Here is a 26,951-nt window from a genome sequence, read left to right on the forward strand (position 1 = left end):
GTGTGCACACCGTAATATGACTTGTGCTATGGAAAATATACAGTATACTTATTTAGTAAGAGGTATTTATCTTGGAGAATAAGGTGTAAATTAAACGAACAATTATTCTTGTCACAAGGTCTGAAAAATTCTGTAAACGAAGCTTTTGACTGTATCGCAGTCTTCATCAGTGATTAAAGTGAGCTCACGTTCTCGCATGAATGCAAATTGTTTAATCACGTGACAACAGATGGTCAAAAATGGAGGGAAGAACATAGCCCCCGTCTCTGTTCAGTGTTGGGCGTTGACGTCTGATATGGATGGCCTCCTTGATTTTCCTTTTGATATCTACCGACTCTTTATCAAGAATCTTGACTCTTTCCCAGTCACCACAAGATCGACTGGGAAGGAGTCAAGATTCTTGATAAAGAGTCGGTAGATATCGGTAGCACATGACTCATGGAATATCTCATAACTGAGTTATTTACCTTTATAATGCCTGTTCATGCATGCATCAAAGGCAAGGCTTTCTACCATTAGATGGCTGTTGACAAAAGCCACCATATACTTCATGACCTTAGCCAGCTAATTTGTTGGGCTATTCCTCTGATTTTCTACAAAAGGATGGCAAAATCCTGGGGGCAGGGGACTCCCATATAAACACAACAGGGGTGCTTTTCAGAAATTTTGAAAAGAACTCTAAGAGGTACTAAGATCCTGTTTTGTGGGCATGGCTTGAAAAATCAGTTGATTTTCAAATATCTCGTCATATTTTTTCAACTCAATACCCTAAAAGGTACCGCAAAAGCTCCTGCTGTGGACCTTTTGAGGCTGAAAACCCTAAGAGGTACCAAAACCGCTTTTTTATCCCCTAAAGGGTATGACGAACATCCCCGTCCTTTTTATATGGGATTCCCTCAGGAGGGGGGACGTGGCACAAAGTCACCTGCCTACTCCAAAAACAAAGCCATCTATTTGAAAACATTATGACAACCCTGTTTCCATTATATTTTATAGCCAGTCAGATTGTGAGTTTGTCAGCACTCTGCTGATATCCTAGCCAGTCTGTCTTGTCATGCAGCACACTCTACCCTAATGAGGGGATATTTCAGAAGATATTTGCATGACAGAGCCCCTCAATAGCTGTGTAGAAGACAAGCTAGGATACGTAGCAAGCTACTGGATTGCCAAAACTCGCATAATGTTCAGCTGTACCATCCTGAGTAGGTAAACCAATACAAATGGAATTTTGTGATCTATAATTTATTATTGATCATGCCAAGATAACTATGACTGCAAGATATTCTTTACTTTATTCTCTTCTCTTTTTCTCATTGGTTATCACTAAAACAAGGTCCTGTAGCCTGTGGCCTTATGTGTAGACCCACATGATGACAATTGATGATGGTCATATAGGTTGCAGAACAGGCTGAGTAGGGGGCAGAGAACAAAACATGATTATCAAGGTGTCACATGACAGGGAGCATGGAGTGTCGCGCTTTTTACTCTGCCCTTTAATCCACCTGTTCTGTAGGCTGAGGGTTATGGTGCAGCATAAGTCCAAGCAAAAATACAATTTTTAACAGCTTTTGACAAATTCACCCAAACTCAATAAAATACATCTATACAAGTACCAAGAAACATCTTCTCACTGTTATGTTATCTTTTTGAAAATGTCTTGAATGTTAAATTATACCATTTTGAGCAAAACAGAGCACTAAAATTTCTGCATTTTCAAACATGAAACATAATTAATTCCATATTGCTTTACTTTGTAATATTGGCCAAAATTTGTCTGGACATGAATTTCTTTCATATTTTATTGTACAATAGGTATAATGTCATTCTGTGACATGCCAATTAAAATTTAAACATATCTCCCTAAAAATTTGTATAGAAATAAATAATAAATATATAAATTTCATTTTTTGAATTTTTGTCCATTTGAATTTGAAGAAAACAATGATCGTGGCATGTTCCCCTGGCCTGTATTCACAAGGTGCTGGCTACAGTTTCAAAACGGAGCCAGAAAAAAAAAATTAAGAACTCTGGCCATGAACAGTTAGTTCAAACTCTTCATCCTCCTCATCCTCGGGCAATGCTGAGTTATCTGGAAGCAGTCCTTTTAATTCAATGTCGCCATTTGACAGCTCTTCAATACTTTGAATTGAATTGTCTGGATCTGAGAAGGAAAATCTGTTCTTTAGTCTGACTGAACACCCAAATAATATATTCCAGCTGCAGCAATCAGGTTTGACCTTCTTGCCATGTGGGTCATACAAATGCGCAGGGTTTTGGGATACTAGGCTATAACTGGGGTAGTGGGAGGGGGGGAAGGGTACCTGGGATAGCTTACAACTGGGGGACATACACAGTGGAGAGGGTAGGTAAGGGGGAGGGGTTGTGATCACATTTCATGCACAAACTTTGACAAAGAATTTCTTAAGAAATTCCTGAATCATGTGGTCTTTTAGTTGCTTTTCACATGTCAAACACTATTTTGTTAACTTCATTGGAGAGAGGAGGACCTACCTGGGGTCTTACAACTGGTGGGAATACGTGTACTTCTTTCTCAGCAGACAACAGGGCCTATAATCAGGGCCTTGTTCATGTAGGTGGGATTTTGCAGCGGTGGTGCATTTATGTGTACATAGAGTGGCACCTACCTTTTGTTGCCTTGATCACCACATGGACACTTATTCCAATGAGACAGAGTACAAGCCCAAAGAAGTTCACAGTAGTCATTTTATCACCAGCAAATTCAGTGGCAAGAGACAAGGTGCAGATTTCCTAAAAATTAAACAAAATATAAAAGACTTCTTTCTTCAAAATATATAAGTCAGACTATAAAAGATTTCTTCTGGCTACGCTCTTGGAAATATGTGTTACTGACCAAGCATTAGGCCAATACAAGGTGGTCACAAAGTTTTCAAGTACGCAGCTTTATTTGTTTGAGTAGGCAGCTGATTTTGCAATCTGTTCTAAACATGGAGGAAGTCCTATAGAAAAAAGATGAGCTTACAAGTTGGAAATTTTGAAAAACCCTAAGAGGTACCAAGATCCTGTTTTGTGGGTGTGGCTTGAATTTTTTTCACCCTAAGAGGTACCAATTCTAAAAAAAAACACATCAACTGATATTGACCTTTTGTAACTCAACACCCTATCCTTGGTGACAAAGTGGTTAGCTACTGTGCACTCTGCATCAAGCAGTCTGGGTGTGAGCCCTGGTCAGCATCATTTGCTGTAAGTTGTGGTCTTGGGCAAGACACTTTACTCTGACTTTGTCTCTCTCCCAACAGGCATGCACAAATTAATGCAAACAATCCACTACTCGATCCCTTCACACTACAGAAACCATGTCAGTAATAAGTCCATCTTAAGGGTTACTAGGCTCTAGCCTGTGTGGCAGGCTGTAGAAGGGGAGGGAAAAGGTCAAAAGGAGCGCAGGAGTTTTGGGAGGGGAGGAGGAGGGAATGCTCGTGCGCTTTGTGCACTAATTTTTTCCCCTTTCCCTCCCCTTCGACACCTGCCACGCAGGCTATAGGTTCAAACACAGGCTTTACCTTACCCCACCCATGGATCTCACCTCACCTTAAATATCCCTGAAATAGTGAGTGTTAAACTTGACGTGTGAGACAGCAGCAGAAATTCGGCAACACTGATCATGAAAGCCAGGAAGCAGCCAAACATTACCATGGCAATGGTAACCCAGAGAGTAGAACTATCATGTGCACTGAACAGTTGAGGAGACAAGGCTAAACGCTGTCCTGCAATAAACAACAAAGTGCAATAATCATTCTGTCTCTTCTTACTGGCTGAGTGTCATCACTTCCAAACTCCTTGGTCAGCCTCTGCAGCAACCAAACTACATGTAGTCTGTCCAGGATTTCAGACCATCTCCATCTGTAACATTTTCCATGTTTTTTTTTCTATGGACCACCTCTTTTTCAACTTACTACTCTTTGGCCTTTTTATAACAACTTTCATTGACTTTTTACCTTCAATATAAAAAGCCAGGGGCATAAGTGTTAACGTCATAAATGGCTGGAGATGATACAACGTGTCAAGGGGATTGTGAAGACCTGTGAAATAGACAGAAATATATGGATGTTTTTAAAACACGAAATGATGAAATTTGAGTCCAGTTAGCCTAAATATAACTCAGGTCAGCCTTACAAAATAGCACACAAGTTATAGCCTTAATATCACTGACTTGAAGGGGGTTAGCTCTCAGTAATTATTGTGTGCCATATCCCACATTGTTTTACGTGCCATTTCATCATTTTGCCATTTTCTCTTGCAATAATAATTATAACTACATTCCAGAAAATATTCATAACCCTTCCATAGAAGGTCCCCCCCCCCCTTCCCCAGCCAATCTAGAGGTTCCAAATGATATATCTTGAGTTCATACTTTCCATTCCATGGGCTGGGCTTATGACTGCAGGAGGAGGGAGTTTCTATATATTTGATATATTTTACATTATGTACCTGAGACTGATACTATATACAGTGTAGTATTACCTAATTCTGCTTTTTGAGTTAAAATCTGAGCCAGTGTCCATCGCAAACCACTCAGTGCTGAAGCAGTCAAAGCCTGTAATAGCAACACAAATAACATAATTGTATAAGTCAGACTAAATCATACCAACAGGAACTTTTTGCATCATTGTTGACAATAAAGAACAGAGAGTTCACAAGTCAGAGCCATTTTCTTTTACATTGTGATTGCTAACAAGAAACCAGGGAACAATAACAAACAAACCAAGCCATTACCAATGACAAAGAGAAGCGTAATCAGTAAATAGTTTTCTTACTTAATAATATTAATGCTTACGTGATATGTAGAAAACTAAGCTATGTAATGATCTATTGATTTTCAAAGACCTTACCAAAGATCCTAAAAGATATTAGAGATCTTTCAATGAACACTCAAGGATCTTATAAAGATCTTAAACAAGAGATCCTTGGTATAAAATGACAAGGATTCTAACCCAAAATCTTGGCAAAGATACTCGTAGTTAGCAGAAGTTGTGAAGATCTTTACAGTTCAAATTAGGATATCTTAAGGTTTTGATAACTATTTTATCAGGATAAAAATTACAGGTAAAGGTGAATGTAACTATTGACTGAATTTTATTTTAACACAGCAATAAATTTATCATACTTACAAATTGTATGGATCAGACTTACCAAGACAAAGCCTTGAGCATTGAATTCAGTCGCCTCAAAAGTGAACAAAAACAAACCACTGGCGATTAACAGAATGATGGCCATCAGTGAAAAGTTCTGTCCAAGATAAACAGATCAGGTAAAAAAGTGAGCTGAACCTTCTAAAGAGATCAAAGGTTCCAAGCAGTGCAGATTGAATTCTTAATTAATAGTAAATTGTTTGAATGCAGGGTATCACCCCAGGGGGACACCTATGTAAAAAGGTCAGGGGATGCATGTCAGAAAATTTAAATTAAATCCTTCCAGGGGTCTGACCAATCTGGGTGTGGTTCAAGCTTTATTTGAACCCTAAAATATACCACTTAAAAATGGTCATGTGAGAATTTTTAGATAATTTATTTGAGTACAACCCTAAAAGATATCTTCAAGGCTAAACCTACAATCATGGACAAAAGTGGTGACACATTTGAGCAAAATAAACACTTCCTATCGGCATCCTTCCGTAATTTCAAAAGAACATCTTTTTTGTCGATAGCCAACCCCCCCCCCCCCCTCTCCCCCTTTTCAATGTTGAAATATGCTCTGTGGACACTGTCACGTGGTTAGAACATTGAATAGGGGAGAAGGAGTCGAAACATGAAAATTGGAGATTGAAAAACTTGTGCATTCAGTGAAGCAGGTCTTTTTCAGGGAGTGTCTCAACTGCTTTTGTCCATGATTGTAGACGTTTCATACTGAACATCTAAGTGAGACCAAAACCCATGATTTACACTCTCAAGTGAGGTGACAAGCATCCCCAACCATTTCACATAGGATTCCCACCCCCACCCCCCTCAGTATGACAGTGTAGCATGATTGTCTGGGTGAAGGAAGTTTTTTAAAAACCGCTTTGTGCAAACTCTTGTCTGAAACCAGATGCAAAAAGGGACTTGGAAACTGCCTAGCCATTGCAGTAATAATTATTTTGTTATTTATTTAACTGACTCATACTTCAGCAAGAACTTTGAAGAGTACTAAAGAAGTGTAAGAGTGGCTCTGGGCAGAGCTAAAGCACAAATCGAAAGTTTTATAACATTGACAATGGAAAGAAACTACTCTCGCAAAGTGATATTACAAATAACTTTCCTCACACTGTGACTGTGCAAGGATTTTGATGCATGCCTACAGTGTACGTATTGTGAGTGTAATAGTGTAGCCTTACAAGCTATTTTGTCACAATAGTTGCTCCACGTACCCATTGTTCCAATTTAAAAATTAAAGCAAACATCAGAATGAAAATAATGCTTGTGGATTTTGTCATAGTGTACCTGCAACAAAACACCATCAGCTTCAGTTACCTGATTTTTAAATTCCTTTAAATCCTTTTTAACTGTGATTGGAAAAGTGTGTACATGAGAATAAAAATTTGTGGAATTCTGTTGTTTGCATGGTGTAGTGGAGATGAAGGTGGATTACAAAGTCAGAGATTGGGTGTTAGAATCTACTATCATGGTTAATGTTGTCGGGTTGATATGGGATCCTGGTGGGGGAGTGGTAGGGTTAGAGACTGGAAGGGGTGGGTGGTGTGCATGTTATTACTTTTAAAGCTTCTGCAAAAAGTGGAAAACACAACATATGGAAGGGATTTTACATCTATAAACCTTTAAGTAGTAAGAAACAGGGTAGGAAAGTTTAATTTAAAAAAATACATCATGACAGGTTCTCTTAAAATATAGGAAAATAAAGTTTGGCTTGAAAATATTAGCCAAACGTAAGGGAAAATTAATGGACCCTTTATCATTAAACAAATAACAAGGACTCGACTGTGTCCTGTTCTGTGGCAAAACACTTAGGAAGTGATAGTGCATTCAAGAAGTAGGGAGAAACACTCAACTTCGCCTCGTGTTTTCCCCTACATTATACGTATCTTTCATGTTCTAACTAGTTCAGAGCAGAGCAGATCAGACCACAGTCAAGGCATCTTTATTTGTTAATTGGAAAACTAACAAGTTGTTGTCCCCGATTTGCTAATAAATATAATTTGGTGGGAACCTTTTATTAGTGACAGAGATTTCTGCATCTAATATAGAGAAATGTTCTCCCTGGGGAATTTATTTCAATTTCAATCCTTCTTACATATGAACTGTAAATCTTTCTGTGTACATGTACTTTGGTATTATTAATTAATAATAATAATAATAATAATAATAACAATAATAACAACAATAAATAATAATAAAAAATTTATATAGCATCAGTATCCTAACGTTCAAAGGCACTTCTTAAAATTTATTACTATTTGGCACCTACAGTGAAACTGTGATGAGCATTAAACTCCAATTGGAACATCCAATATCTAGAGCACAAGCCATGGCTGCATAAAAATACATGAAATCAAAACAACTTACTAAATAACATTTCTCTACAATACAATCCTAGCCAGCATAAAAATTAATGTGCAAATTCTGAATGTGTGGGAAGTTTAAAAATGCACACATGAATACATGCAAGTATGCCTGTAGGTATAAATTTTATATTTACGTTTTTATCAATATGCAGTAAAAAGCACATGCAGAATTTATTGGCCAAACTTTTTTTTTTTTGAGAGGAAGCGGTCATTTACACTCAATAACTCAAAAGAGGTAAAGATAAAGCAAGTTTATTCCTACATGGTTATTATTAAAGGTAAAAGATTGTGCAGCCTTGTATATTGTACATGAAAAATAAAATGTACTAAACATTTATAACAAGCGCAATTGGCAGGAGGCTGACTGGTCTACAAAGAATGGAGGATTTAAATAATTTAGGTTCACTGAGCAGTGGCAACTCCATCTGCTGGCAGGAAAGAGGATTTCATCTGCTTATTGTACCCTCAGATAAAAGCTCTCGAGAGACACTTTTATGTGTCACTTTGGTATTGGTATTAACCAGGTTTCACTGTACCAAATTTTTTACAAATCATTCAGTTTCATTCACGTACCTGTGGGTAAGACTCTTTTCATGTACACAGACCAAGGCAAAATTATTCTTTTCTTCTCAGTCTTAAGCTCCCATAGCAGTCGCAGAACTGCAGCAATGACAAATACCAGTGCATAGTGTACCACTGAGACACTCAATGGGAAATGAAATCTCTAGAATACAACCAAAATCAATCCCATGAATGAACATGTGTTAATTCTCATGCTACATGTATGAATGATTACCGGTATTTTAAAATCAATATAATGTAATAACAATAATAGTAATGCACGTGATTATATGAGAGACCACATATTTGAACTGCAGAGAAAGATATGAAGATATGATTGGTCATTGCAGTTATACACACAACTTAAGCAGTTGTGAAATTATTGATCAAGCATATCTTCATATCTTTCTCTGCAGTTGAAATATATGGTCTTTCATATAATCACTTGTGTTCTTCACCATCTGTGGGTACATTACGAACTCACAATGTGACCAGCTCCCAGTTGGCTTGATAGCTCAGTCGGTAGAGCACTGCACCACTATCGCAGAGATCATGGGTTTGAATCCCGTTCAGGCCTGAATTTTTTTCAGGCTTAAATTTCACAACTGCTTAAATTGTGTGTATGACTGCAGTGATCAATCATATCTTAATAATAGTAATAGTAATAGTGATAATAATAATAATAATAATATAATAATAATATAATAATAATAATAATAATAATAAAATTTGTAACGCGACTTACCATGGAATGATCAAGTTTGCTTTACATCATAAAATTAAAACTAATCCTACTACCTAACTAAAAGACGCAAATTTAAGCTTACGTAGGTTGCTAAAAATTATACATATTGCTCTTTTTATCGTTTTAGTGTGCAAAAATAGAGATTGTAACGAAACTAGACCATCATATGTAGATTTCCATCATCGAAAATGTCTTTTTAAAAATCGGTTTGGACATTTCGAGGCCACGTTTAATTTGTGATAAGCTTAGTGATAACAATTAATAACCAATTTGCCACAAACCTGTAACAACCATCTGTTGTAAAATGTCAGACTGATCGAGAAAATGTACATAAACAAGATGAGACCGAGAGTCTTGATGGCTCCTGCCAACTGCTGGAAGCCAAACAGTTTTTTGGCCATTAGAACAATCCACTGGAGTGATCAGAAAATCGAAAAATTATCCATGGTGACGTGGCCTAGAGTGAGTTTTTGACGAATTTCAAAATTGTACTCGATCGTGGGTACTTCAAAGCACAACCTAAAGATCTCAATGAGTTCATTTCTAGTTGAGACGAGTTGCTTTCAATAATGCAGTTTCTTTTAGTGAAAGAAATCCAATCGGCATAAAAACATCTTCAACGTCGAACTCCGTCCACCATCTTGCTTAGTAACCTCTCCACCCAACCCGACAGTTTCAAAAAGCACCATAGGTCCGCAACGCAAGCATGGATACAAGAGACTGTTGTATTTTATTGAGTTTATTACTACCACAGAATATGTAAATGAATCCTTCCCAGGTGAAATTATAGCCTTAAACGAGCATTAAAATAATTGGGCAACGGTTGAAAAAATATCGTTTTTTGTCAGTGGTCCGTTTTTGGGGGAGTCTACTCGTTTTTAGTAGCGGAAGATCCCTTTTTTGAGTTATTTTTTTTGCAAAAAAAAATACCTCTTAGTCGGCGCGTCGGGTATGTTATGGACGGGTCAATGGATGAGTGAATGAGTGAGTGAGTGAGTGAGTGAGTGAGTGAGTGAGTGAGAGATGTATGTATGTCACACCAATCAGATTGGATCTACTATAAACAGCCATTCAAATTTCTTGTTGTAAAGGTAAACGGTATGTGAGAAGATTTGATCCCGATACAGTTTAGAACGGCCATATTTATTCTTCTATAAAAGAGTAGGAAGTATTCGTATATTGGGTTTACTTCGACATTTCCTGTGGGTTAGGCTGAGGATTTTAGTTAAATGAACGAGATGAGTCTTCGGTTCGTGAGTTAGAAGTATGCAAATGCAACGAGATATTTTTATTTTTAGTTACAAAGGTAACTTGATACTTTTGTTTTTCACAAGGAGTAAATTCAATTAGAGGTCACGAATCGTCGCTTTTAGTTCTTAGGACATATTTTAGAGGAGACGGGACTATTTAGATTTGAAACAGTTCTAACGTTTACAATAGTAAGTGCAGGTGACGATTGTTTTGTTCTTGTTGCATGCAAATACAACGAGATATTTTTATTTTTTATCTACAAAGTGTAATTTGACACTCTTGTTTTTCACAAGAGAGTAAATTCAATTAGAGCTGACGAATCGTCACCGCTCTTTCCCACGAGATGTTTGCTATCTTTAGTAACAAATGGTAACTTAACACTTTTGTTTTTTATATGGGAGTAAATTCAATTAGAGCTGACAAGTTATCGGCTATTGTTCCCAGGATATTAAACAAAGAAAGCTTTCATTTCTGGACGGTTTTTACGTCTCTGCAGTAGCAGTTTATTTTTATTTGATGGGCATTTTATGACATTCTTTCGGTCCGATATTTTTAAAGGTAAAAAGTATCAAAACTCTCAAATGTTCTTTGAAGACTGCGTGGCACCAAGTTAATGTGCAATTTAATTAAATCAGACTTTCAATGTGTCAGAGAGGTTTTTTTTTCTCTCTCTTTCTATTTTCGGTGAAGTAGTGTTGTGTTGTGTAAAAAGGGTAAACTTACGACTCGTATAAAATGCGAAAAGGTCTCTTAACTTGAGTATTTTTGAGCAAAAATTCCTCTTGGGGGTTGGAAGGGCTATGTGATGGGTGAGTGAGGGAGTTATGCATGTGCACGTGTCACACCAATCACAGTGTGGGTTTTATCAAAGAACGAATCAAAGAAGAGAGAAAGATGGTATCTACATTAATCTGGAGACGTGTCAGATTACTGTAGTTTGTTCAAACATTTTATGGCTTTCTATTTAGCTATCTTACCATTACCGATGTAACATCGTATGTACATCATAAATTCCCAGTTTCATTCTTGCTGTACATCGCAACCAAAAAAAACTTGTCAGATTTACCAAATCATTACTGTAAACAGCTCCATGAATGCTCCTATCTCCGGCACTTCACAAAAAAAATAACTCTTGCACGCCTTGCGTGCCTATGTTTTCCTAATGAGGTCAAATATGGTCCTAATAAGATTGTTCTGGTGGGTTTAAATTTGTATCTAAAGGTAAATACGAGAAACACTGACATGCGAGGTGCTCTAAACCTTTAATTTGAACAACAAACCTTAATTATCGCGCATTATTTAGTCATTAGTAATATGCAACAGGAGTACATGCTGTCCAATTTGGAAATAATTGGATAAAAAATTCCGAGGACAGTCAAAATCAGAAGAGGCCATTAGCCGAGTCCAATTTGTCCGTCATAGAAATGTTCTGAATTCAATTATTTCTAAATGATGTAGCCTGCTTTTCTTTTTTGCGTGGAAAGAAAACATTTTGATAACGAAGCGTTTTGAAAACGATGACCCAACGACAATCACGGGATTTCCCTGACCGAGATTTTTTCAAACACAAATCCAAAATATCTGGTAGCCTGCTTTTCCTTTTCGTGTGGACAAAAAAACATTTTGATAACGGAGCTTTTTGAAAATGATGACCTAACGACAATCATGTGATTTCCCTGACCGACATTTTTTCAAACACAAATCCAAAATATCTGGCGATTGTTACGTTTTTAATTCCTCCGGTGGTAGTGTGAACGGAAAACATTAAGTTTGAAGCATTTTCAGAGTGAAACCTCCGTTTACAAATTCTTCTGGCGTAGTGTGGAGGGGACCTGAAAAGTGTGATCTAATCTTGCGTTAATTAATCCCTAATTGTTTCTCAAACGGATCGATTTCCTATACTACAGGTAGTTATGTTGCTCACGGAACTGTCCAAATTACTTTTTAATTTGGACACTATCCAAATTAAGGATTAATTTGGACATTTCGCAAAATTTACAAACAATCGTGCGCGCTAGTATGGGATTTTGGGCTGGTAATATAATTGCAACTCAAGATTGATGAATGCCATTTGGCGAGCACTCTGCGAAAATGTTGAAGTGCGTGTTTCAAATAATAAAAAAAATATAAATATATCCAAAGTCAGATAGGTCTCCAATAACACAATCTTCTCTTGTTCGTTCGTTTCTTTGTTTGTTTGTTTGTTTGTTTTTCTGGGCCAGGGGTCCGTTTCTCGAAAGCCCTGGAAACTTTTCGGGCCCGTTAAGCCATTTTTAGTCCATCTGTATCTAAAAACGGAGAAGAGAAGTGTATACGCCTGAAACTTCTTGTATGAAGGGAACTTCTCTTCATATAAAGAATATGTGAATAAAACAGCTCTGTAATCGTAAGGTTCGAGATTTTGCTATGGCTTTACGAGCCCAAAAAGTTTTCAAGGCTTTCGAGAAACGGGCCCCAGAAGTTTGAATTCCGTGAAGTAAGCCCGGGGAAGAAAGGTTCCGATTGTAATAAAGACAAATTGCGCTTTTATTAACGCACACAAAATATCGTGCAGCAGACACAAAGAACTCAGCGTAAAGTAAACAAAGGGGGTTTTTGTTCAGTCGACCGTATGTGTGCATGCAAGTAAAATTTACTTCCTCAATTCTAATTAAACTGATAAGAAACAAAATCCAAGGCAACAAAAGACTAGATTGTAGTACGTAAATTTTAAAGCCTTAGTTAACGCTTCATCTCTTTCTGAAACAAACCGGAACACCGTTGCATTTTTTGCCGCATTAGTTTCGCCTTTCAATGCCTTCGATAAAAATATTAACATGCAAAGTATAGTGTCGACCCGAGACTGGATAAATTTCGAATTAAGTAACGAATGGTTTTGTTGTTGGAGGTCTCGGTACGAACACAAGAATAAACTTGTCAACTGTTGTCGTTACATAAAAGGAAATACGTAATTCTTCTTCATTTTCATCTGTAAGTTGAGGCTCACTAGCGCACGTAAGCTTGCACTTCGAATTTTTCTTTTAATTCGATTAAATTCATTTATTCATGTTACAAGAAGACATTTCCAAAGTAAACTTTCGACATTTGAAAGGTTTGCAAAACAGAAAACACGAAAGTAAACTGGCAGATGAAGTTAGATGTTTTGAGAGGGAGAATGAAAAAAAAACACAGCTGTTACAATTGACTACTCTGTCATTCAAGTAAAATCTAGCAAACACACACCATTCAAACAGTACGTCTTTTAAGCTCGATGTGAGCTTTTCACATTAACATTGTTTTTCTAGTCTTGACGTAAGAAGATCGACTTCTTTTGTCGTTCATTTTGCTTAATGCGGGCGCTTTGTGATTATTTCCGATTGGAACCTGATTATTTCGGTGATAAAATGATCAACAAAATGTCTACCAGTTTGTGTTATTGACAAAAAGCTCGATTTTAAACGTGAACTTATTGGAAACATCTGGTATTGAAAGTAGCGCTTATAAATATTCGTGTTTTGATTATACGATACATAAATTAAGCTAAAAAGGACGTGGTCTACAAACGAATTGAGCCAAGAAGCAAGAACCTTGAACCAAGGTAGCGGAAATATTGGTTTGGAAGCCATTAAAACCATCAGGTAGGTTGGTTATTTGCCGAACGGCTAACTCGTTGAAGTCTGAAGTTCGCTCTAATATTGATAATATATTTGCTGCTATTTTGGGAGTATAAACCAATAAACAGAAAAACGTACGTCGTAAATATGTACGTAAGAAACACATCGTCAGTGAGGCAGTGAAGGCACTGTTTGATGGGGGAAAAGCTCATACTGCTAAGTCGAAATTCCCCGTGCCAGTTTGGTGAGAGCAAATTCTTACCTTTATTGACAAAAATGAACAGTACAGTGGCGTGTGGAAACTATAAAAAAAAAAAAAAAATGACGCCTTATTCAACTTAAAATACATTTATTTTTTTTCTGAGCAAAAAAAGATTGAGATGTTATGCTGGTGGCTTCTAGTATGAAACCAAGTAATGTGATAATTTTATTTTCATGATGTTTAGTTTCACTGGAACATAAATTCATTTTACATTTTGTTTCCTTTATTTTACTAGTGATTAGCTTCGTTTAAATTTCATTTTACCATGCTAGTTTTTTTTATTATTATTTCATTTCAGTTCGATTTTATTTTATTTTATTTTATTTTATTTCATTTCATTTTATTTTATTTTATTTTATTTTAGGTTACGTTTAACATTCATTACTAGGATATCATTTGCCCTAAAACTGACTTTTTTTAAAACATTTTTTTTTTGTCATGTGCAGACCGAACACAACAAAGGCCTTATATTTCCAGCCTCAGAAAAGAAAACGATTTCTTGTACGAATTTGGATATTTCTTAAAAGCCGTAGCATGCTATTTATATTTCGACATGTATGTTCAAAGTAGAAACGTTGAAAACGAAGAAACAAAACCAGACAGAAACGGGAGAATCGAAAATTCGTTCTGGCAAGATTTTTAAGCCCCTGTACTCGTCCTTAACAACAAGACAATGGCCTTTTGACAGTTTTGATCTGAAAAAAAATTAAATAGCTGGCCGGTACAGTCGGTTCAGTAGTAATCGCAGTTGCACCCACGTTTTTCGGATGCCTGTGGCTACTCCGTAAATATAAACTCCAAATGAATTTAGTCTCAGCCAGTTGCTTTTGTTTCAGTCTTAGGGTAGAATTTCTTTTGGATGATCAGACCTTTCATTACTACTGTATTATTTCTCGAGGGTTTGTTTGTCGCTTAGATATACGTCGAAGTAAGTGCAGTGCTCGGCTTCAAATTTTCCTGGTTTGTTGCAATAAGCCGGATCAGCCAATGTGCGGAAAACAACCGTTACTTAAAATAAGTCAAGGAGTGAAATTTTTATTGGCAAATTCTCAAGTCACGTGATGCGCGGAAATCCTGTCTGCACCTTGTGCAAGGAATTCAAGATTGAAAACAAATAGCACAAAAAATAGCTTTTGTTGCAATGAAATTATTATTCCGTGATGTAAGTAACTTTAAGGTGATTCCTCAGATTGACTGATTTTAATGTTGAGTGGTTTTCAATGGCCAGTTCACTCTATGAGATGCGCCTGCAGGGAATCATGGTAGTTGTATTTATCACTCTTGGACTGGATGTTTATTTTGATGAATACAACTACCATGATTCCCTGCAGGCGCGTCTGACAGAGGTAATTGGCCATTGACAATCGTAAGACCAAGACAAACGAAATCACAGTAGCCAACAATCACAAACTTTGGGGATGGAAAATCACAACAGCTGAACGAATCAACACTCTTAGTAAACACCTGTAGCCGACTCAAATCTCAACAAAACGTGTTCGAGGGAGACACCATTCGTTGTGGTTTTTAATACATACTTCTGATTGGATGAAAAAGTGATCCGATTTTTTTAAGCCAATCGTATAGTGTACTAATGATAAACCAATTACTATTCGACACTCAAGTGAAAACTGCTCTATGATGAGTGCTTCGAGTAATTGTGTAAATTTTGTTTTAAATTGTTCTATCACAGCTTTACTTGGAATCAAAATCTTAGAATGATTTCTGTGAACCCGAGTTCCAGAAAAAGATGAAAAATCTGAAACTTTTTAAAGTTAAAAATTGGCTCTAAGCGGAAACATGAAACAAAGAAATGATTTGTACATCCCTCAATTTATGTTTCAATTTGTTTTATTCTTCTAAGCCTAATCACAAAAAAACCAGCCAGCCAATAAAATCAGCAGAGCTAAAAGAGTACTTTGACTCTGTCTACAGGAAAAGCAACTGTATTTGCGTAAACTTACACCCATAGAACTGTTACAGCAGAATATATGCAAGCTTATTGTTATAAGAAGCGTGGGCAAGGAAAAAGGTTTGTGCTGAATTGAAAATTTTTATTGCTCTTCCCAATAGATTCACCAAAAAGATCTTTTTCAAGGAAGTCTGGGTTTTGGTAGTCTCGGTATTGACCGGTAAGTACCAGTTTTTTTAATTTTGTACAACCAAACCGTTCCGGCGAATTCTCTTGAAATACTCTACTGCCTTGATGAGTAGACGGCCACTGTGCTTTTTGTCCATTTTGTTGCACGTATTTGCTGTGTATAAACCCCTTAGCAAAGCTACGTGTCCTTTACAATTTTGTTTTGATCTTAATACACCATCCTGGTAAAATGTTAGGGCTTCGTCGACAACCATTTCCACTTTCGTTTATAAATACAGGTCTCTGAAGTTAAAGAGTTATCCTGATTTGTCTCATGTCCCACAGAAGCGCATTCCAGTCCACTGTCTTTCAGTTACAAGCATCGCTATCGTCCTGATGGCTGGCCGTTACTCATTTTTTGATCCGAATTCTATTAATAATTATAATGCAACTGTAACGTTGTAACTTAGAAGCACCTTCCAGGAAATATTTAATGCGGAAAATCTCTTTCTTTCATTTAGTAAACGTTTTCCAATTAAAACTCATTACTGTTCGTTTCAGTCGTCCTGCAGTCCGGTACAACACCAATTAGCGATAGCATTCGTTCTCTGTCGCCCTGTTGATTACGGCTTTAGCTAATGCGAGTGTAAATAAAGCAAGGCTGTAACCAGTAACAGGCAAGCCGAGGTACTTGCCTCAGAAATTTTTTTCTGTTTTGGACATTGCCTCAGCTATCATGTTTTCATAGACATTACCTCAGTCATAATTCTTTTCTGGCTACAGCCCTGAAAAGACAACATGAACAATCTAGTTAATAAATTCAATTTTGTTCCACAGTGAACTTGCCAGGTAGCTGGACGTGAACTAATCCTCATGGGCGTTCATAAATGAATCTTGACTTTAGTCAAGATTCGATGTTATGTTGAAAGAGAAAGCAAAGACTGTATTACTTCTACTGATCATCTCAAAAAAGCGTCCATCTACGGCTGAACTACGCCCCATACTGCAGAGGGAGAACAAATCACAGGACCTGATCCATCTGTCGCCGAAACATACTGGGGCGCGCCTAAATATAAGAACAGATCACAGCGAAAATTCTGGATTTCTGTCAATAAATCGGCAAAATCAACAATCTTTGCCTCATAATATTACCAGAATTCGGCGGGGCATAAGTACTAGAATGTCAGCCGAGCCTGCGCGAATACCGGACACAAACCCAGAGCCCAGGCCGGAGTGGTCAACTGCGATTCATATATGGGGAAAAGCCTGGGACCTACACATCTACCTGTTTGCTGTGGTTTATATATTCATTGCAGTGACGTCTGGAGTTGGACTTGCCGATGACGTTCTCTCGGGTTACAGTATTAAGGGACTAAAACTTGCGCTACATTTGTCATTACTATTTTTTGACTTTTCTCGGGCGATAATATTGTTGGTCGATCCTTACAGCTCGCTAGGAACGCTGGAGCCCCTCAGCGCGTATATTACGTGGTCGCTGGGATTCCCATGTGTCCTCACGGCCCTCGGTCTTCTGCTTCTGGTGTTTATAGACGCTACCAACATGATGAATGTGGCGCCTCCGCGATTCCAGAAATTATCCACAGTGCTTGGAGTGATGGTCCTCAACGCAATCATTGTCGTGGGAACAGACATCCTTCTCCTACTCATCCAGAAACTCTTGGTCTTGATGATAATATGTCACCTGTATTTTGTCTTCTTTGGCGTGATTCTAACAATTGGCTTCTTCCGAGTAGGATTTCAACTATCTTCCAACTCAGTAGCGAGCATATATGAAGATACCGGGCTTCAAAGGCTTCGATTTTTCGTTTTCTTAACAGCGGTGCTTAATTTGTTCTTTATTGGAACCCAGGTCTACTCTGCCGTTTTTAACTTCAGTTTGCACTCAGATGTTCCAAGTGCTTGGCCGTGGTACGCTGTACAGACCACCTTGCGGGCGCTTGAAGTGAGCATGTGTGTTGTGATGCTGTTTATTGCATTTAACAATAGAGTGAAAACATCAGCTGCCTGTTGGAGAATTCTCCCGAATGGATTCCGCAACACCGTTTCCCCTTTCCGTCACGATACAACTTCCGGTTCATGAAGCAGTCACCATAGCAACAGAGGAGATAAATAATTTGATGAAAATGGCAAAATGAAAAAATTGGATGTTCAAAGTGCCCATAATGTCTAAAATTTTTCTTCGCTCATCTAATTCTACATCTCACCTAATGAACTTCTGCGAAAAAAATTTTCGATTTGGATAAAATGCAATTTTTTTTATAAGTTTTTAAAGACGTTCAAATTTGCTGCCATTTTGGTCCACCATTCGCACCAGTCTTCCTCGTTTTGAAGTGAGTCGTGACGTAGGTTCAGGAACACGTGATTTGGGTCATGACTTATCTGACTTGAAAACAAGTGGAAATTTTGCTTCAGAGTTGTCTATATTTAGTTGAAAATGCCTGAAAGGTGCGCTGCCGCTCTTTGTAACAACGTTAATGATCCAGAAAACAACATTAGTCTTCATCGTAGGTTCCTGAACCTACGTCACAGGTATCAGTCTCGTGGCCATTTTGAGCACGTAATTCTTGTGATCAGCGGCAGGGGTCGACCGCAAGAAAATAGAATTTTGAACTTTGTAAAGATTCGGAATAAGATTGCGTTTTATCCAAATCGAAAATTTTTTTCGCAGAAGCTCATTAGGTGAAACGTAGAATTAGATGAGCGAAAAAAAAGTTTTGACATTATGGGCACTTTAAGATCAAGGAATAATTGAAAGTACACGTTGATAAATTGGTACACTAGTGGTTCATGCAAATGATGATGAGCGGTGAGCGGGGACCTGTGGCCAAATTTTCTGATCGGAAACTATAATGAGACGGTTGTTTTGTACTCGGAAATGTGAACGTTGAGTAACATTCAATTATTGATTCCTATAATAGGATTTATCGTTGTCCTCATAATAATAGATAGAGAACTATAAATGTTGAGCTTATTGCATTGTTCATAAGATAGCTGTAGCTGGGTCTTTTGTGCTGATGCCGCTAGGGAATAGCCCTAGTGATGCGGCGAGGAGCTTGAGTAATGGCCTGTTTACAAGGAGAGAGGGGTTACCCTAGTAAGCGGGTTGCCATAACAAGCAGCTTACCATAGCACTCACACATTTCCTCTTTTTCTCGTCGTCGTGTTAACAAGGCAGCTAGGGTTACCCAGGTAGGCGGGTTACCCTATCTGCGTGCTAGGATTACCCTGGCAGGCGGGTTAACTTCTTCCCTTGCAAACACTCCAGGTAGGGTTAACCTGCCTACCCGGGTAAACTTTCTACTTGTTTCCAGACCCTTTGAGTGTAATCGTGCATTAAGTTGTCCCGGGTTATAGGGTTATCCTGCATGTGAAATTTTGCTTGTAAACCGGGGCAATTACCTTCTTCACAAACGTTTTCCTGACAAAAGGTGTTGTCTCCGTAGACCACGTTGTCTCCGTGCTGTTGAACAAAACGAACCAAGACGCCGACACGAAGGAAGAACCGTATTTAATTAACAATTAAATTCGATCTAAAATTTTAAAAAAAGGAATTACGTTGGCGCGCGGCCTTACAAGTGTTCAAAACAAATAGGATATCAACGTAAACTCGCAAACCACGCAGCTTGAAACTTACTTCTTGACTTCCTCCGTAACTGACCTACATTGTTGCAAACAGTAGATAAAAACCTTAGCAAATAACTGGTTAGCAGTGACTGGTTAGCAATAACTGGTGACCAGACGAACGTGACAACTGGTTAGCTTGGTTGTTAGCGTACAACTGGCAACTCGCTGAACTCTAGGAATTACGCGACTTTGAAGTCTAATCCGTGTAATACACTGTGATAAAAGACGACGGGGATTTGAGAACACTCGGGAAATGTAGAAAACACTCGCCTGCGGCTCGTGTTTTCTGCATTTCCCGAGTGTGTTTCAAATGTCCGGAGTGTTTTATCACAGCGTAATAAACGGCTTAGACTTTTTTATTTGCTTTATGATATAGAGGTAATCTTGCGCAAAACAATAAAACACGCGTTTTCTATGTTTTATACTCTGACAAATTTAAACATGGGTATTTGACCAATCAGAGCGCACGCAGGGTCCTATCTATATTATGTTTCGCACAATACGATTATCGTTGTCTTCATAAGAGAGGACTATAAATATTAAGCTTATTGTATGTTTATAGGATAGCCACTGATGTCATGGTTATTGCACTCGATGAAGTTATTTACGACTTAATGAAATAAGTCAGAATCGGTTCGTGATAAGTGTTGAATATTAGAGTTAAATTGACTGAAGCAAAGTTTGATTTTTTTGACCAGTGAATGGGCTTTCGAGTGAACGAACGAATGAGTAGTCTGTTCCAAGCATTCAGTTACTAAGCGAGTGAGGAACGGCGAGTGAAAATTGAACGAGATTTGTTTCCAGGAAACGATACGAAGTGTTCTTTTGTCCCCTCCGTCTCATCAAGCACCTTTCCCTCCTTTTGTTTTCATGCAGCCTTTCAATAATGACCAAATGACTGGAACAGGCCAGAGGGTGAGAGTGCCATAGATCAGCTATCTCAGTCGTGTTCGCGCGCAATGCATGATTTTCAAACGTGAGTTTACGTTCAGCAAGAGGCCACGAAGGCCAAGAAAATTGATCCTCCATACAGGCCTTATTCTCAAGGTAATCCATCTAAATATATTTTTAGGTACTGTATCCAGTCCTACCACTGACAATGTCGCCATGCGCGTGGCGTGAATGGTTTCGTGGGGGATGAAGATGCGTGCAAAGCCGCTCAGGCTGTGCACGTGAATAAAATGTGTGTCACAGGATTTAGCTCTTATTAACCGAGCTTCGTCGGTCTGTATGGGAGTATCTTGACCCAGCTAGGTCGTCGTGAGTACAGACCGAACGCAGTGAGGTCTGTACACACGACCGAGGTCAAGATTCTCCCTCAATTTATTATTTGGCAACTGGAAAAATTTAATTCGTTCTATGCAACTGGTTTGTACTTGGTGGCATTTTGCTTGCGAACGGCGATGAGCTGAACTCTCTGCCAAAGTTTGCTCGTCCTGTTTAATTTTTTTTCGTCATAAGGCTTTTTGGCACTTCTACTAATATTTTTAGAAGAAAAGAGTCGATAGTTTCTTATTTTAGTTTGCAACTTTTTCACCGCAAAATGTAACCGGTCTAGATGCCGGTCTAGATGCCGGTCTAGATGCCGGTCTAGATGGGAAAATCTAGACCGCGGTCATTATCGATTTCAGCCAATCAAATTCGTGAATTTCGTAGTTCCCAGTCTTGTGAGACACAGCCATATAATAATGGCTATTACTAGAACCTTGATATCTGAAGACTGGATTGATCTAAAAACACCTTGTGAGGAATATGCCTTAGGGGTAAGGGCTGTATGGATGATTAACTCTCTTCCTCTCTTGCACGCGGTCAATTTAACAAATTGACGTCAGTTTTTCATGCGCCTGTCCTGTTATTGATCATGAATTTCTTCATAACATTGTCAAAGTAGCTGTGGATCCAAGAGGCAATTTTTTACGATAGCAAATTGTCAAATTGTCCGCTCTCGCTCGTTGACGCATCGCATAAATGATAAATTCATGTGTCTGTCCGCTCATTGGCGCGATGGAAATTAGCCAATGAGCGCGCAAGAATTTCTGTAGTTATCACAAAAAAGCGTATTGTAGCCATACGTGACATAGCGAGGTTAACCTCTCCCGACTGTGTTCCACGGGCAACATTACTTTGTTACTTTATTGTTCATTTTTAGCAATATACAGTGGCACTCCGTTAATACGGTCACCAACGGGCCATGAAAATTTCACTGGTCTACTTTAAGTGACGTCTTGACAGACATCACAATTGCATTTCTAAACAACTGTTTTTTAATAAGCATTCAAAATGCAGGTATAATTTTTAAAAAAGTTGAAACTTAAATGAGTGGAAAGATGAACATAACTGGTTCGAGTGACCGTATTAACGGGATAAAATTATAGAGGATTATATAGGTTGGGATTTCAGAATGTGGCCGTTAGCCGTATTGTGGGGATGGCCGGATTAAGGGGGTTTTCTTATAAGAAAATATACGGCGTTTTGCCGGGACAAAAAATTACTGGCCGTAATAACGAGGTGACGGTAAGGCGGGGTTTAGTTTCATTAAGGTTTTTGGCTGACAACACCTACCTCAATTTTGATTATTAACAAATGTCACAATTAGTTGCCGACAGAAATTTACGGTATTCTCTTAGCCAGTACAAGAGAAGATGAGGTTCCTCATTCTCAGTCTTGGCTAGTGAGAATAGAAAGCCCAGCTGTCCTTACAGAGTCCCATGCCATTGAACTTCCCTTCAGCCAAAAACCAAACCCATATTCATGAAGCTACATGATATTACATACACATTTAAGCCAATCGAAATGCTAAGACTTCTATACAGTGGTTTTTCTTTGCGTATTGTGCCCAAGATCCACAACCAAAATATGTGCCATTACACAAGGCTATGAGAATAAAGTAAAAAGAATTATTTTCTGTTTTGGATATATTCCGAGAAAACCTCGTTGCCAATTTAAAGGCTTAAATTTACCCAAATATTGTGTTATTTCGGTAAATACGTCTATTCTACTTTTTGGTTTTGCACGTACTTTAGTAAGCTTTATTTTTTAAAAGGTGTCCTTAGACTTGAAAGGTAACATTTAGCACCACAAAAAATACTTAACAAGGCGTGGCAGAGACCCCTTAGGTAAGCGAACGAAAAGTATATATTGAAATATATTAACGCATATGCTTTATCTATGGAAGAAAACGTTGTTCTCGATTTACCAACTAGGTGGGCGACACGCAGGTGCTGATTGTGTTTAGGTCCTCTAATTTGCGTTTCAATGGTCCAAAAACTGGTACAAGAATGTACTGAAAAAGTTCCAAAGCCAAAACATGACATTTGAATTCCTTCCCCACACTGAGACCTCAAAAATGCCATTGTACCATGCCAAAAAGACCAGTTTTGATTGAAATGTTTTCATCTGCGGTTCAACGATGGGTGTTACCACAAGTATTGCCCAGTATATAACACCTGTAATGTACGGAAAACATCCACATTATTTTTCAGACGATACAATGTACGAGCAGCCTGACCGCTTATTGAAAATTACTTCTTTTTTCACCCTCAACATGTAACTCGTTGTATCCGTAAAAAGATGGGAAGGGTTTGCCATAAACGCTTAGTCCTGCAAATGCTTGAAGCGTTTGTTTTGCAGGTATTTATCTGAATTGAATTCTCTTCCTTGTACAACACAATTTTATCAAAACCTTCAATTTTTAAAACATGAAATGTTTGTCACAGGTCTGCTTGCATCTTTTGAAGCCAGGTGAAGTAGTTTCCCAAGGAAATCAAGGTAACGGTGTAAAAATGCACGAGAAGTTTAGATTGTTTATTGCTGATTATATTGCAATTGTCGATGAATTCCTTTTTTGATTGCTATTTGCGAAGAAAGGCATATGATTCACCTGTAGCTGTAGGGTATACATAGCTAAAAACTGATCAGATGTCATCTGCAAAGGAGACCGAAGGCGAAAATAAAAGTGATGTAAGGGCTATGCTTTGAGATCCAGCGGTGACGTCTTTCATTTACATTTTTACGTGTTTAATTTAGACGCTATTTCCGTCTCTTAGCGGAAAGATGTGTACGAGATTCCTCAACTCTATCATCAGCCTGTGTCCTAATTTAGAGATTTACTTTGCATTTACACAATTAAAGGCATACACGCAAAGGAAATGTGTCTCTTAAATTACATCGACTACAATGAAGTTCTAAAACAACTAATTATTTTTTACAGAAGCCCAACATCGACATCACACGCCATGGTGTCGCATTGAATGACTTGTTTAGGCTATAAGAAGAGAAACAATTTAACTATTTTCAACTTAATTTAAGTGTTTTTGTTACTACGGAACCTCACGAAATGTTAGATTCAACTGATCGTCGTGCTTCTTTGCAATTGTTAATCATGTTTATCATTCGACACCAAACTGTGCTATTCATTGCTGAAAGTAGAGCAATCTACCCCATACATCATTGTTTTTCTCGCCACCCCAGCAGCGATTAAGACTTTTCTAGAAGCTTCCAGTGGAAAATTGCCAAAATAAGCATTCAACGATATTTTTGTGTAGGTTTTGAAGTATCGAAACGTTTCGCAATGTTCTCTCAGACAATTTCTGTTTCACATTGAAAAATATAGCTGGTATTCAAGTTTAAGAAGGCGGTTTCCATTGTTTGATTTCGTCGAGATTCTTTTAGAAAGAAATTGCTCCAAGCCGAAGTGGCAAGACTTAAATCCACAAAAGAAAAAAAGATTTGCGTTGCTCTCAGTGTTATGGAAAAACTTTCTATTTTCTTTGAGCTCAGTTGCTGACAAAGGCATTTGAAAGGCATTGCAGTTTCTCTCATTGAATGTGGGATATTTGACGTATTACTTGACTTAAGAAACATAACCTAGCACTTCGTAATCACAGTCAAAAGTAGTAGCTATGAGATAAGAAAGATCTGTAAATCATAAGTAGTAGTTTATAGATAAGTGGCTCAGACACATTTGTAGTTAACGTTATTATAAAAATATCCTTTGTTATCTAGGTATGTTTTTTCGGTCAAACCACACCTAATGTAGTTCGACAGAAGGATTCGGCTAAAGCATTTACATCCTGGTTGCCACGCAATTCAGACCACGTGATGATTCATTTGACGAGATATAACTGTGCAATTTGCCACACACAACTGATTGCAAGGGTACTCCCAAAAAAGTTGGGTAGGGGTGTGCGGCCCACTTCCCAAAACCCTTACCCTATTTATGACCAAAATCTGCGATTTTTGCTACCCCATTTATGATCTGGCCAAAAACTCGATACCCTATTTATGACCTTTGTAGCTGGCACAGTTGTCCTAAACATAAGTTTTGAAGGGCTATCGTTGACATTCCTATTGATAATGATGAAAAAGTAGCTTCTTGTCTGAAACATACTCAATTCAAGACTAGAGTGCTAAAGCCATGACCTATTTAAGACCAAAATGGCCAAAATCGATACCCTATTTATGACCAAAAACGGCTGAAAAACCCTACCCTTTGGGGCCGCACATACCTATATAACCCATATAAGGGAGTACCTCCCGGGGGGGTATGTGCAAACAGAACAATTGCAACTGCCCAAATGATTTGAATTAAGCGGCACCAAAGAGGTAAACAAAATTAGCCGAATCCGTCTATTCCTCTACCGGCGACTAAAAACGCCGGTGCCGGCTGCGAGGAATAAGAGCTTGCAGTCATAGAATAAGTTCAGAAGACCTTTGAAGACCTTTCGTCATTTTGTCAGTTTGCAAACATGGATAGAAATACAGCGACGGCGTTATTTACGGAAAAGAAATGAAGGATAAAAGCTTCATTGCAAGGCGCCGAATTTTGTATAATTTTTTAGATTGAAACCTTGAAACATCGGGAAAAAAATGTTATGCATGTATCGCGAGACGTTATACGGCCACACCTTAAATGTTAATTCCATATACTTTTAAGTGAAGACGTTTAGGGCCAGAAAACAAAAGTGTCCATTTGGTAAGTGTTCACTTATTAAGGGAGGTCAGAAATGTAATGCTTGCATGTGGCTGGGACTACGACCAAATGCTCACTTACAAGAGGTGTCCTATTAATACTTTGATTTTTCGTCATTTTCAGTCCTTGAATACTGTAACTTGTCAGCAAAAGCTGCCGTCCTCTTGCCATTCAACGAACACTACAGAGACCAAGAAGCTCTTCAGGGAAAATTGACAGTTCACTTGTCGAACACTGACTTCGCACCTGGTATCCGTGGGGAGCCAGGTGGAGCCATCGAATTGGAGGGACACCAACACTCGTACGTCGAGATTGAGGCAGACGAGAAAATCAATTTTGACCAGTCGATGACCATTTTGTGCCACATCTACCCCTTGTTAAGCCAAACCGGTCCGATTGTCCATTACAAAGCCGACGATGTCGAACAAGGTGGGGTAATGATCTGGATGCAAGGAGATATAGGTGGTAAAGCTCAGCTCATGGCGCGGTTCAAACCAATAAATGTGGCTCTCCCCTCTCGGATGAAAGCTACTGTCCTTAATATTGGGCAGTGGAATTTTATTGGCGCTTCTTACGATCACGTGACAGGATGGGCCTATTTATATCATGATGGTGTGGAAGTCCAGGCAATGTACCTTGGCAAAAATAAGCATTTGGCGACTCAGTATGAGATTAGGATTGGAGCTGTGACAATCTCCACTCTTAGCAAGTACAAGGGTAGATTTGCGTGTCTACAGTTGTATTCTAAAGCGCTTCAACTACATGAAATTGGTGCGGCATCGGACGCTTGTGTCCCAGGTCTGTAGAGCACTGCTGTCTGCTTTCATTATTTATGATCGAGATCGATTGAAAGGACTCGTTTTACTGTTCATTTTCCTTTACTAGCGAGAGACACATCTGAGATATTCCAGCGGAAAATTCCGCCGGAAAATAAGTTACATTTATATTGCGCAGGTTACATGAATATATGATCACCTGCGCATTACAAAACTGAGCTATAAAGCAATTAAAAACTAGAAAGTACAATAATGTAAAATGAGCTAAAACCTACGATAAAACTAGATAAAATAATATAGATAGATGAATAGATATAGATACTGAGGAAGTACCAACTTCTATTTTGGCATGCAACGTGAAGTGAACTGATAATTAATAATCACAACAACGAACGCTTTTGAGAGACCCTGTTAGGGGTAAATTCCGACAAGCGACATGGCCTTGAAACGTCGACATGAGAGCTATGAATTGGCGACGAACGACAGACTACTCCAGCGAAATAGAGAAAGCGACACCAGTGGCAAGATAGACC

At 38.3% G+C, this 26,951-nt stretch overlaps 4 protein-coding genes and 1 non-coding gene across 5 annotated transcripts in view; 3 read left to right on the forward strand and 2 right to left on the reverse strand.

Annotated features, from left to right (window-relative positions):
- Positions 1-26,951, reverse strand: part of LOC145466643 (uncharacterized) — a 246,132-nt gene that overhangs the window by 130,676 nt on the left and 88,505 nt on the right. The gene's annotated exons all lie outside the window — the stretch shown is intronic.
- Positions 57-9,654, reverse strand: LOC145464944 (solute carrier family 35 member H1-like). Its single transcript, XM_081448757.1, has 10 exons — positions 9,125-9,654; positions 8,111-8,261; positions 7,441-7,504; positions 6,386-6,458; positions 5,173-5,268; positions 4,504-4,576; positions 3,978-4,061; positions 3,571-3,746; positions 2,646-2,769; positions 57-2,161 (listed from the first exon to the last, which is right to left on the reverse strand). The coding sequence occupies exons 1-10, from the start codon at positions 9,242-9,244 to the stop codon at positions 2,019-2,021; spliced, it is 1,104 nt and encodes a 367-aa protein (XP_081304883.1). The 5' UTR covers positions 9,245-9,654; the 3' UTR covers positions 57-2,018.
- Positions 8,603-8,675, forward strand: Trnas-acu (transfer RNA serine (anticodon ACU)). The gene has a single exon. It is a non-coding gene; the product is annotated as a tRNA-Ser (tRNA).
- On the forward strand, positions 13,573-20,256 carry LOC145466084 (uncharacterized). Its single transcript, XM_081449862.1, has 3 exons — positions 13,573-13,711; positions 16,020-16,078; positions 16,864-20,256. Exon 3 carries the CDS (start codon positions 16,946-16,948, stop codon positions 18,125-18,127), a length of 1,182 nt encoding a protein of 393 aa, XP_081305988.1. The 5' UTR covers positions 13,573-13,711; positions 16,020-16,078; positions 16,864-16,945; the 3' UTR covers positions 18,128-20,256.
- LOC145465023 (uncharacterized) lies at positions 21,360-26,525 on the forward strand. The gene is made up of 3 exons (XM_081448832.1): positions 21,360-21,434; positions 23,388-23,439; positions 25,766-26,525. Exons 1-3 carry the CDS (start codon positions 21,360-21,362, stop codon positions 26,446-26,448), a joined length of 810 nt encoding a protein of 269 aa, XP_081304958.1. The 3' UTR covers positions 26,449-26,525.

This window comes from Orbicella franksi, chromosome 13 (assembly GCF_964199315.1).
Source record: "Orbicella franksi chromosome 13, jaOrbFran1.1, whole genome shotgun sequence".
In the NCBI taxonomy this organism is placed as follows: Eukaryota; Metazoa; Cnidaria; class Anthozoa; order Scleractinia; family Merulinidae; genus Orbicella; species Orbicella franksi.

What these genes read in the sequence shown, in the direction of transcription:
- LOC145464944 (XM_081448757.1), bottom strand. Translation starts at nt 9,244, where the DNA reads ATGGCCAAAAAACTGTTTGGCTTCCAGCAGTTGGCAGGAGCCATCAAG. An exon ending in CCTGGCTTTTTATATTGAAG is followed by an intron (nt 3,747 to 3,977) that starts GTAAAAAGTCAA and finishes TGTTTATTGCAG; the next exon opens with GACAGCGTTTAGCCTTGTCT. An exon ending in GGTGATCAAGGCAACAAAAG is followed by an intron (nt 2,162 to 2,645) that starts GTAGGTGCCACT and finishes TTTCCTTCTCAG; the next exon opens with ATCCAGACAATTCAATTCAA.
- LOC145466084 (XM_081449862.1), top strand. Translation starts at nt 16,946, where the DNA reads ATGTTGAAAGAGAAAGCAAAGACTGTATTACTTCTACTGATCATCTCA.
- LOC145465023 (XM_081448832.1), top strand. Translation starts at nt 21,360, where the DNA reads ATGGCTATTACTAGAACCTTGATATCTGAAGACTGGATTGATCTAAAA. An exon ending in GTGAGGAATATGCCTTAGGG is followed by an intron (nt 21,435 to 23,387) that starts GTAAGGGCTGTA and finishes TGTTTGTCACAG; the next exon opens with GTCTGCTTGCATCTTTTGAA. An exon ending in AGTTTCCCAAGGAAATCAAG is followed by an intron (nt 23,440 to 25,765) that starts GTAACGGTGTAA and finishes CGTCATTTTCAG; the next exon opens with TCCTTGAATACTGTAACTTG.